We start from the raw sequence: 12,550 nt of genomic DNA, 5'->3' as shown, positions 1-12,550 counted from the left end.
GGGATGGAAGAATGTCAGGCCAGGTCACCCCAGCCACCTCTGTGCCCAAGGCAAGGCTAAAATTCATGGCCTCACAGTTTTTGCCTGATGCTTTAACCACATCAAACTGGTGCATCAGATTTGATAGTCCATGATCATCATCCCCATCTTCATAGTTGCTCTTTTCTTACACGAACCACATGTACTTGAGCTCAGAGTATGATTTCATTTAAACCCCTGCCTGACAGCAAGAGCTGCTTTTAAAGTCCCCAACTAGTTACGGAGGATAAACAGAAACATTATCACATAGCAAACACCTAGCATTTATTAATAAATTAGTACACTAGAAGGCAACAGTCTTCCCCCATCCCTCAAAAAATATATTCTCCTTCCATCGCCTCTCATCATGTTGTCCCTTGCAATATGTCTCCTAAATAAGCATGATTGTAGATCAATTTATTCCTGGAGCACAGTAGATGCAAATATAGCAGAGGCAGGATTTTTCACAATGCAGCATTTTTAATAAAAAGTGAAGTGGGGATGGGGAAGAATTTCAAAGACCACATGAAGTCCTTGAAATATACTTATTGGCCACATCTGTATAAAAACCCACAAAAGGACAATTTTGAAGCACATATCAATAAATCTTATAGAATGAGAAATGTGGCACCACCAGGGTTCTCCTTTACTTTCCAGAGTCCAGCTCCAGGTGCTACTCCCAAGTGATCAAGCCTGCTGAGATCCTACAAGGAGGGACAAGGCAACATCTCTCCCTTAAGTCAAGCAAACAGAATTACATTCAGCTGCAGACCAAGGTCTCAATGTCTGGAAGGTTGAAGAAGTTACCGTTGAAATGTTTCTGCATTCTAGTTCCAGAAAAGCACAAGTCACTTATTGTTATCTGTTTGTCCACGTGAAAACCATACAATAAATAGCTGTGCTAGTAAAATATTGGGGAATGTGCATCATTCAGCAGTAGTTTTTCTTAAAGTCATCTTGAGGAAAAGCAGGTCTATCTAACCATGAAAAGAGCAGAGAAGAAGAATTCAAAGTATCTATAATGAGAGAGCAAGAAAAATCAAACTGGAATATAAAGAAAAATTAAAAAAAAGGCTCCTGAAAAGTTAAAAGCATTAAAATGCAAGTCCAAATCAATAAGTAAATTATGAATGTATAATCCATAGTTTTTAAGTGGCTACAATTACAGCTTTGAATGAAAAGTTAAAATGTTGTAAGAGAAGCAGTGTTCCCTCTAATTTTTTTTGGGGGGGGGGCAGAAAAGTATAGTGTCTGAGCGGCAGTCCCTTCGGGACTGGGAGGCACAGAAATAATAAACAAACAAACAAACAAACAAACAAATAAAAACCCACCCTGTTTTGCCTCAGAGAATTTCAAAATAAAATACTGTACTGTGTGTCTATAACAGTGAGCTCATAATAGGGCAACTCTATCAATATCAAAATGCCACTTAAATAGTTGAGCTAGTTTCACACTAGATTTTGATTTTCTTTCTCTCTTCCTTACTCCCATTCTTTTTCTTTCTCTTTTCCTTCCTCTCTTTTTTCTATCTGTTTCTCTCTCTTCCTCTCTTCCTCTCTCTCTCCTTCCCTCTCACTCTTTCCCTCTCGGCTTCTGGGCAGGTTTGGAAAACTCTGAGTTGATGATGATTTTTAAGTGAGCGATTGCTCACTGCTCAGCTTAGAGGGAACTATGAAGAGAAGAAGGGAAAACAACATCTTTTAATTCAAACCATAAACATGAGAGCAAACTTACTCTCAGAAGACAAAAAGGAAAAAAGAAAGAAAAAAGAAAGAAAACATAAAGAGGAAAATACTGGCCACGACTTCTACAAAATATCCTGCCCATGTCTTATCTTTAACATGTGTCAAGCGCATACAAGCAGCAGCCACTGTGTAGGTGCAAAGGACCTCTGGTGGCCCACGTCTAAAGCAGATCAGGCAGGTGGCTATAAACTGAATCCAGTAGAGTCTGGCTCGCTTCCTGGCTCTTGACCCCGGCAATTTCAAAAAGCCTATCCAGCTTGTCCTCTGCCTGTGGAATCTCATCAATAGCATGCAGTTCTTCAGGGTTTAGAAGGTGAAGCATGTCATCAAAGATGGGCTGCAGGTCACAAGGGTCCAGGCGCACCTGGCGCAGCACCGTGTCTTTCTTTTCTAACAAAAGAGAAGATAAAGTGGCCGTTAATCACAGACTCGCAAGCATTGAACTGGCCCAGGCTGTGTTATCATTATTCACTAGGCTTGGCAGTCATTTCAGTGCAGCTTTCTGGCTCAGATGCTGAGTTCAGACTGGCCTGTTTCCATAATCCAAGCCACAGTCTAAGACCATCAATGGGAGACTTTGGAGACAGGTCCTGCCACAAAACATCAATAATTAACACAAGTTTCTCCATGGCAGGATCTGCATTATGGAAAAAACTGCCAGCAGGATTGAACAACACCTCCCACCTACCCACCTTCTTCAGCATAAAATCTTTATCCTTGTCTTTTATAGCATTTTATATATTTATTTCTATTGCTTTTAGTAGGATTATTATTTTTGTGACATTTTTGCAAGCTGCCCAAAATAGTAATAGCAATAGCACTTAGACTTATATACTGCTTCACAGTGCTTTATAGCCCTCTCTAAGCAGTTTACAGAGCCAGCATATTTCCCCCAAGAATCTGGGTCCTCATTTTACCCACCTCAGAAGGATGGAAGGCTAAGTCAACCTTGAGCCTTGAGAATCATAGGGAGAGTAGATCAATGGCTCTCAATTCATCAAGACTCATAAGCTCCTGTGTTTCCCAACTGTCTAACAGAAGAAAGCCTAAATATGGGCCAATGAAATGAGAGAATCTGGGTCACTGAAATATCCTTTCCTCAATATTCAAAAGCTGTTCTTTTTTACTCTGCGGTCTTACTTTTGTCATAGAATAAACTGCAGTTTACTCTTTTACTATTTGGGCTGTCAGTCTGTTGCCCAGAGACAATTTAGAAATACCCACTGTGATCCAAGCACAATATGACACAATGTGAATGATGATTATGTTCACACAGTGCATGTATGGTTGCCAAATCAGGAGTAACAGCCCCCATTTCTTCTTCTAGTATAGTTTAAGACAGAAAGAACCAGTTGTACTATAATAGAAGAGTTGAGTTCAGAAGTCTCAGATGCAACTGATTTCCTTAAATGACCTAAGAGTGATCAGTATAATTTGAAAATAAGAGCACAATGGCAAGAGCATGCAGGCACTCCTTTTTGAATAACCGCTCATCCAGAATCATTCAAAATTACAATGGCACTGTTTTATGATTGTTCCTTGAAGTTGCAGCCCTCGTAGTGTCCTCTTAGTTGGATGATCACAATTCGAACGCTAAGCAACCAGTTTGCAGTTACGACAGTCGCAATGTCACACAGTTATGTGATCACTACTGGTGAACTTTGTGGTCTTCACTACTGGTATCTGACAAGCAAAATCAATGGGTGAGCCAGTAGGAAGTTACAAAAGGCAATGACATGAACATGGGAGATGCTGCAGGCACATGGGATATATGACAGCAACTGGGACAACTGTAGTTGCTGACTACATGGTCATGTATGTCACATTTTGCAACTATATCTCTTAGTGATGGACTTTCTGGTCCCAATTACCATTGTTAAATCAGGACCATGTATAATACTAAACCAAGATTTTAAATAAGGGATTGTTGAAGAAGCCATGGAAATACAGAACAACAGTTGCAAGGGATCTTGGAGGTCTTCTTTGAGGTCCAATTCCTTGTTCAAGCAGGAGACCGTATACCAGGGATGGCGAACCTATGGCATGGGTGCCACAGGCAGCACACAGAGCCATATCTACTGGCACATGAGCCATTGCCCTAGCTCAGCTCCAATGTGCATGTGTATGCTGGCCAGCTGATTTTTGGCTCTCACAGAGGCTCTGGGAGGACATTTTTGGCTTCCAGAAAGCCTCCGGGAGGTGAAACACGAGCCTACTGGGCCCACCAGAAGTTGGGAAACAGGCAGTTTCTGGCCTCTAGAGGGACTCCACACTCCCCAGGCATTGAATTATGGGTGTGGGCACTTGCGCATCCCTTATTCTTTTCGGGATTTTCTTTAATATTATTATTTCCTTCCCTTCATATATTAGGGGTTCGCCTCTTGTGCTTTTGTATATTTCATCTCGGACGGTTTTCTTTGTAAATCTAATATGCACCTCTCTCAGTAATTTAAGGCGTCTGGCCTATTTTGTTTGAACCCAGTACAGTTCATCGATATGGTTTCTGAGCCCTTCTTCATCTACTTCTAAGAGTGTGGTGAATATTTCCGTAATTTTTTCTTAGTTCTAGATTGGTTCTCTCCTTGATTAGTTTCCATCCACTGTTTATAATCCTGCCTTTAGGTCATATGGAGAGTAGGCTGACCAGTCTTCTTTGCAACAGCCCCTTAGATATTGGAAGACAGCTATCATCTCCCCTAGTCCTTATTTTCACTAGACTAGCCATACCCAATTCCTGCAACTGTTCTTCATATGTTTTAGCCTTCAGTCCCCAGTCATCTTTGTTGCTCTTCTCTGCACTTTTTCTAGAGTCTCAATGTCTTTTTATATTGTGACCAAATATACAAAATCTTATTTGTATAAATGATACCAAGCAGACTTGGGCATCATACAGTTTTAAGCCCAAATTAATTTCTAAATATGTGCAGTCTATATTTTTGAATTATGTTTGCAGGACAAACCTGAAGTCTGCATTCTGAATATGTCCCATCTGAATATGTCCCATTTTACATCTGATTCTGAATGAAATTAAACAATGGCCCTCTGAACAACTGAGGTTCCAGACTAGCAGATATTAGTACCTTTGGTAATAAAAGAGCCTGTTCGGCTAAGAGCAGAAGAACCGCTGGAGGTGGAATCACAGCGAAGAAGAGGTTCAGATTCATCCACAAAGAAGCACTTGTTCTTTTCCAAGGGAGATGGTTCCACAGGAATTAAAGTTGTCTCTGATTTTGGATTTGGGCTGGGAGCAGGGCTGAGTGGTCCAGAATTTACTGGGAGAATCAACTTGTCAGCTTCAAGCTGCAATAGGGAGACATAATATGAAAAAAAAAATTACATACTAGTGTTCTGGGACAAATTGGACCAATTCACTTTCATTAGGACATAGAAGTCCCTTCAGAAAAGAATGAAGATAACAACAGGATGGTTTTGCCAGGCCAAGAAATTTATCTCTTCACTATTCCAACAAACAGGTCTGAAAACAGTAAAGCTGAATGGTTTAAAATTATGAAATTAAAATTATGGACAGATGAAGAAAAGTACTGCTTCAAAAATCATGCTATAAACATTTGAAATTGATTCCTAAACAATGTAGTGATAGACACTGCTTGGAAAACTTGGAAGGGAGAGTAAATAAATTCATAGTTAGATAAGGAAAGACAGTGTAATGTAGTGGTTAAGTTGTTGGGACTGTGGAGATCTTCCTGTAGCTATGGAAATCCCCTGGGTGATTCTGACTAGTCATTTTCAACCCAACCCATTTCAAATGGAAACTCTCATGACCTCCAACGAAGAAGAGGAATATTACTTTAACAAATAAACCAGGCTGCTGGTTATGGCATCTAGTACTGGAGGCAATAGGCCTCTCTTTGCCAATTGCTGAAAAAGTTACTGCTTTCATATCCAATTTATGGGATCACCGTAGCAAGTATGTTACCACAAATGAAGCAGAATGCTTTTGTCTGGACAAATAAGAGACTTTTGATCTGGACCAATATTTGCTTTTCTATAGCTGTCTGGTTTAATACAGTAACTAAACAGGACAGACTTCAATAAATAGATAGGACTGCAGAAAAAACAATTGCCAGCCAGACTTCCACTGAGGACTTGTATACTGTACAGGTCATAAAAAGGACAGAGAAAATACCTATAGACCCCTCACAATATAAGCCAACTCATGAATAACAGGAATAACAACAACAACAACAACAACAACAATAATAATAATAATAATAATAATAATAATAATAATAATAATTTATTAGATTTGTATGCCGCCCCTCTCCGAAGACAATAACAAAAGGACAATGGAATTCTAGTACATCATTGAAAGAGCACTCTGAAGCAGCACAATCGCTGGCATTCAAAAATCCACTCTCAAACAAATATTTAATGTAATTGTTCACCAGAGTTTTGAAAGGCATTATCTGTCAAAGAATGCCAAGTTTTATATATGTAGAGTGAGAAGACAGGGGTAATGAGGAACCAAATATGAGCTGAGATTGATTTGCTATTCCTGGGGCTTCAAAGGTTGTTTAGATCCAACAATCTCTTTGGAACCTTCTGTTCCTATGGGCCAAATTTCTCAGTGCTATTAAACCAACAATCACCCTGTGATCCTCAGAGTAGGATGCTGATTCACTCTGTGCCTTGTTTTCAGCAGGATGGGAGGGGAAAGCAAGAGAGACAAGGGTTCAGGAGAGCAAGGGCACACAGGCACACACAGGCAAAATCTCACACAAACACAGAGCTTTCATCCATCTAATTCAATTCACAATTTGCACAAAGCAGCATTCATATAAGAATGTCTGAAAACTCAAATGAACTCAACCGAGCACATGCATCTCCCACATGCAAAAAGAGGGAAACAACAACTGATTTATTACACAATAACTGTTTGAACTGGGATGTTTGATAACCACATCATGTCCTTTTGGGGGTGGATGCTTGTGCACCTTTTGTTCTTGCATGAGACAATAGTAGCTTGGTTTACAAATATAATAAAATGTGGAGAGGGAATGAACTTTAGACTGAAAGGATTTGTCTTGTTTAAAACTCTTACCTATCTGCAGATGACCACAATGAGTGATCTGGGCCAAAGGGACTTATTCTTGTTTTCTTTACCCTTTGAGCAGTTCTTCATAACTGATGCATATTTACTACTCTGCTTTTCTACCATCCATTCTGGTGACAATGATACAGTATTGTATAGCCTCCTTCACTTGTCACGGCAGGGGAGATCTTGCCAAGGGAAGGCCCCTCCCTTGTTTCACTAGTATAATATATTGATGTTAGTTTTGAAGCGTTCCATCTATTCTCACTGTAATTTTCCTGTGCGTATCACTCTTTAAAGAACAGACCTAACTAGATCTAGCCTTCTCTCGTCCCCATTTTACAGAGAGATCTATGTGTAGACAGGTACTCAGAGGGACTTTGGGGAAAGGATCTTAGATCTTTGGTAGTACTAAATAGGGAGTGTCCTTTCCCCAAACATACAAAGAACGGTTGCAAGAATTGGGTTTGGCTAATCCAAAGTAGAGAAGGACTAGGGGGTGACATGATAGCAGTATTCCAGTATCTGAGAAGCTACCACAAAGAGGAGGGGGTCAGTTTATTTTCCAAAGCACTAGAGCAGTGATGGCAAACCTTTTTTGGTTCCCGTGCCAAAAGGGGGTACATGGGTGTGCTAGCATGCGTGCAAGTGCCCTCTTCCCTCACCCCCACGCATGCGCACACACACACGTGTTCCCCCCTGCCCCCAGTGCATTTGCACAGGCCTTACTAAAGCCTGGTACGTGAAAAAAATGTCCAAACGGGAAAACCACAAGTTCGGGAAAACACATTTCTGGTTTGCCGTTGTCCTGTTTTTTGTGCACTCTGGAGGGGTCAGGAAAGTTTTCTAAAGCTCTGGAGTGCCAAAACCAGCACAATGGGCAAATTGGAAGTTTGGAAAATGCACTTCCGGTTTGCCCATTGTGCTTTTTTTGCACTCCAGGGCTTCAGAAAGCTTCCCTGAAGTATTTGGGGTGCAAAACGTCCTTTCCCAAGGTTGAAAATCAGATAGCCAGTGTGTGCATGTGCGCCGGAGCTGACACAAGGCAAAAGTCTTGAGTGCCCTCCGATATGGCTACATGTGCCGCATGTGGCACCCGTGCCATAGGTTCACCATCACAACACGAGAGGGCAGGACAAGAAACAATGGATGGAAACTAATCAAGGAGAGAAGCGACTTGGAATTAAAGAGAAACTTCCTAAACAGCACAATTAGCCAGTGGAACAGCCTGCCTTGAAAAGTTGTGGGTGCTTCATCAATGGAGATTTTAAAGAGGAGACTGGATAGTCACTTGTCTGAAATGGTATAAGCTCTACTGCTTGAGCAGGGGGCTGGACTACAAGACCTCCAAGGTCCCTTTTTCAGCTCTATTCTGATTCTGATTCTTCTCTTGATCAATACAACATTCTTAGCTGTGGCAATCCTGACAAGTGAAGGCAAAAAAGACATTTAAACTCAGAATCATCTGTGATGTTTTGCATACCATAAGCATGCAAAAATAAATCCATCATCACATGACAATATAAATCAAAATTCTAAACCCAAACTGAAAACCCAGAGATAAATTTAAAAGTAATAAAGGTTTCATAATCAGCAACAATTTTATTGATAAAGAGAAACAATTCCTGCTAGCTTAAGCAAGCTGGGTTGCATCTTTTTTTGAAAAAAACAAAGAAAGAAAAGCTATTCGGTTTGAAAATCAGGCTCTTTTTTCCCAGGGCAGAGAAATATAGCTGCAGCAATTCTGAAGTATCAACATCTTCTTCCACCCAGAAAACAACAAACATTCTGTACAGGAAAACTGAAGATGGGTATCAGATGAAGGCGAAGATGGAGGCAGGACAAAGGGTGGAGGTAGGGGGAAGCTGGATGAGGTCATGGGAGGCCAGAAGAGGAAGGGCAGGGACAGAAAGGAAAACAGATAGTATTACTTAGAAGCAATTAACTCCCATTAGTACTAATAAAACCTTTCCATGAACTCACACAAACTACCCCAGCTAACTGTTGTTGTCCCTTCTAGACAGCAATTTATGCTAAATCATTGCCAGTTTTGTATAAAGAGTTCCCAGGACCCATAGATGCACACTGGCGGCTCTTCCCTTGAAAACAACTATAAAAAACCCCAACTAATTCTGAATACCAGAGCTAATGTACAGCTGCCTCCAATAAAACACAAGAAGTTGCAACAGAAGATAACCAAGTGATCATGTATGCATTTGATGTGGTTATCATTTTACATTAGTTTCAACAGAAAGCAAAGGTTCCCAAAGTAACATTGTCAAGAATAAAAAATGATTTTGCATTTTAACTATTTCTCTATAAGACAACTTCTGTCTCCCTAAAACACTAACGTAGGAATAGGCTATCTAGCAACTGCTAGCTGCTTTAGATTATAACTTTGAAGGCCCTCAATATTGTCCCTACTGATATCTCTAAAAGTTGAAAGTTGATTAAGTAATGTAGGAGAAATAATATCAAATATAATATTTTGAAAGTACAGTGATCCCTCGATTTGCGCGTTCTCGATTAGCGCGAAACGCTGCAACGCGGTTTTTCAAAAAATATTAATTAAAAAATAAGTCCGCGTTTTTTTTCCTACACCACGGTTTTTCCCGCCCGATGACGTCATACTGATTGCTGATTGGTGAGAGGAAGGAAGGAGGGAAGGAGGGAGGGAGAGAAGGGAAGGAGGGAAGGAAGGAGGGAGGGAGAGAAGGGAAGGAGGGAGGGTTGCCATTGCCATTGCCGCCAGCGCTGCCCCAAGAAAGCCGGTGAGAGGAAGGAAGGAGGGAAGGAGGGAGGGAGAGAAGGGAAGGAGGGAGGGTTGCCATTGCCATTGCCGCCAGCGCTGCCCTGTGGGTAGCGGCGAGGAGCCCGGAAAAATCACCATTGCATTGCCAGCCTCCGAACTTGCGTCGCTCCACCTTCTGCGCATGTGCGGCCATGGAACAAAGGGCGCGCATGCGCAGATGGTGTTTTTACTTCCGCATCCAGTATAACGCGGAAATCGGTTAGCGCGGGAGGTCTTGGAACGTAACCCCCGCGCTAACCGAGGGATCACTGTACATTTAAATAGTAAGGGTCGTAACAGTTATTTCAGCTCTTCTATCAAATGCACCATATCTACCTATCTATCTATCTATCTATCTATCTATCTATCTATCTATCTATCTATCTATCTATCTATCTGAGTCATCTGCCGCCCAACTCCAATTGGACTCTGGGTGACTTACAGTAATGACAATAAATACCAGCAATATAGAATGGATAGGAACAATAAATACAATAAAACAGTATAAAATACATTATAACCCTAAAAAGCCTTACATGCTCTCATTCATTTATGGTCTCATGCCCACCGAAAAAGCCAGTTTTGATGGCTTTCCAGAGGACCGGTGGGGTGGAGATAATACACCTCTCTGGAAGCAGTTAGTTCCAAAGCATTGGAACCAACACAGAGAAGGCCTGGGTACCCTGAGATTCCACCAATTGACATTATTTGGCGGATGGGACCTGGAGAAGGCCAACTCTGTGGGCCATTATTGGTCCTAGAGATGTATGAGGTAGAAACAATTCCATAAATAGTCTGGTCCTAAGCCATGTAGGGCTTTAAAGATGATAACCAACACCTTGAATTGCGCTCGGAGGTCAACTGGCAACCAATGCAGTCCGCATAAAGTTGGAATAATAATGGGTGCACCCACTATGGCTTGTGCGACTGCATTTTGAACCAGCTGGAGTTTCCAAACGCTTTTCAAGGGTAGACCCATATAGAGCATGTTGCAATAGTCAAGGCATGAGGTGATGAGGGCATGAGTGACTGTACGAAGAACATCCTGGTCTAGGTAGGGTTGCAACTGGTGTACAAGTCGAGCTTGTGCAAAGGCCCTCTAGCTATAGCTGAGAGATGTTGATCTAGCCTCAGCTGTGGATCTAGGAGGATGCCCAAGTTATAAGCCATATCTGAGGGGGTTATTTCTCCCCCGCCATCATCAAAGACAGACAGATGGTAGAGTCAGCCATTCAGTCTTGTTTGAGTTGAGCTTGAGCCTATTGACTCCCATCATGGCTTCAAGGCACCAGCATATCACATCAACCGCTTCATTGAATAGACACAGGGTGGAAATGTACAGCAGAGTGTCATCAGCGTACTGCTGGCACTTCACCCCGTGTTGTCGGATGATCTCACTCAGTGGTTTCATGTAGATATTGAACAGGAGAGGAGAGAGGACTGACCCTTGTGGCACCCCATAGAGGAGGGGCTGAGAGGTCAACCTCTGTCCTCCCACTAACACCAACTGTGACTGGCCAGAGAGATAAGAGGAGAACCACCATAAAATTGTGCCTCCCACTCCCAGCCCCTCCAGCCGTCGCAGAAGGTTACCATGGTCAATGGTATCAAACACCACTGAGAGGTCAAGAAGCACCAGGATAGAGGAATGCTCCCTACCCTGGTCACACCAGAGCCATCAGCATGGCCAAAGCAGTTTCTGTGCTGTAGCCGGGTCTGAAGCCATATTGAAATGGGTCTAAATAATGTATTTCTTCCAAGGACCGCAGGAGTTGGAACGCCATCACTATCTTGACAACCTTATCCTTGAAGGACAGGTTGGAGACAGGATGATAGTTGTTCAATAGAGCTGGGTCCAGGGGAGACTTCTTGAGGAGCCTCACAACCTTTAGCAGTTGCAAGAAAGACCGCAATTCCTTTAGTGATTGTAGGAAAGACCACTAATTTATAATTAAACTCAAAATAATAATACAATAAGAACTAGTTCTAACTTAATCATTTAGCCAATTTAGAGAGATTATTTTTGGAACGTACAAAATTCAACATATATGTTCAGTACTCACCAGAAGGAAAACAACACAGTCAATAGTGATGGCTTGGGAAACTGAAATATTATAATTAAAATAATGCTCTCAAAAACACTACTATTTGATGGCACCTGTGGGATACAGATCAAGAGGGGACAAAAGTAGTGTCATAATGCACTGTGATGCAATTTTTGATGAGACCACTGGATCCTGCCCACACCTCTACCTTTCATGATACTTCAACACAAACATTTATTTTGGTGTCTTGGTGGTTACATTTTTCTATATGGGTCATGGAACCTAAATATCTGCTCCTGAATAGAAGAGGAGGGAGACAGATAGAAGGTGCAGCCTATCCAGCACCCCGAAATGATATTACAGTAACAGCTTTACTGTATCTGAATCTTCAAAATGTGTGTCATGAGAGTGATAACTCAGGAAATATAAGCAGAGCTGGGAAGATACTTATATGTGCTGAAATCCTGGTATCAAATTGATCTTTCAAACCATTATGCCTCTCAGTTGCAGTGGGAAAACGTTGCTGCACTCATTTCATTTCATGCTGACCATTATGGATTTGTTAGGTCTTTAGTCTGGTCTACAAGGGGTTTTCTTATGCTTCTGATTTGTCCGGAGTGGCGCAGTAGTTAGAGTGCAGCACTGCAGGCTACTTCAGCTAACTGCTAGCTGTAGTTCAGCAGTTCAAATCTTGCCACCAACTCAAGATTGACTCATCCTTCCATCCTTCCGAGGTGGGTAAAATGAGGACCCAGATTGTTGGGGACAATAGACTGATTATGTAAACTGCTTAGAGAGGGCTGTAAAAGCACTATGAAGTGGTATATTAGTCTAAATGCTATTGCTATTGCTGTTGCTATTGTCATGGGAACAGGCTGTTTACCTGTCAACATATAGG

The 12,550-nt window shown here is 41.7% G+C and overlaps 1 protein-coding gene across 2 annotated transcripts in view; it reads right to left on the bottom strand.

Moving 5' to 3' along the window:
- Positions 1-281: 281 nt before the first annotated feature.
- The window catches only part of TNFRSF21 (TNF receptor superfamily member 21), a 56,837-nt gene continuing 44,568 nt past the window's right edge, over positions 282-12,550 (bottom strand). Inside the window, exons 5-6 of one of the 2 annotated variants that reach the window (XM_070732406.1) lie at positions 4,844-5,063; positions 282-2,153 (exon numbers count right to left, since the gene is read on the bottom strand). In XM_070732406.1, coding sequence (XP_070588507.1) covers positions 1,924-2,153; positions 4,844-5,063 — 450 coding nt within the window. In that variant the 3' untranslated portion in view covers positions 282-1,923. The remainder of the gene's footprint in view (positions 2,154-4,843; positions 5,064-12,550) is intronic. The other variant, XM_070732407.1, reaches the window with a different exon arrangement.

Source organism: Erythrolamprus reginae, chromosome 1 (assembly GCF_031021105.1).
Source record: "Erythrolamprus reginae isolate rEryReg1 chromosome 1, rEryReg1.hap1, whole genome shotgun sequence".
Taxonomy (NCBI): domain Eukaryota; kingdom Metazoa; phylum Chordata; class Lepidosauria; order Squamata; family Dipsadidae; genus Erythrolamprus; species Erythrolamprus reginae.
The sequence above is the reverse complement of the archived record's forward strand: the minus strand, read 5'-3'. Positions and strand labels throughout refer to the sequence as shown.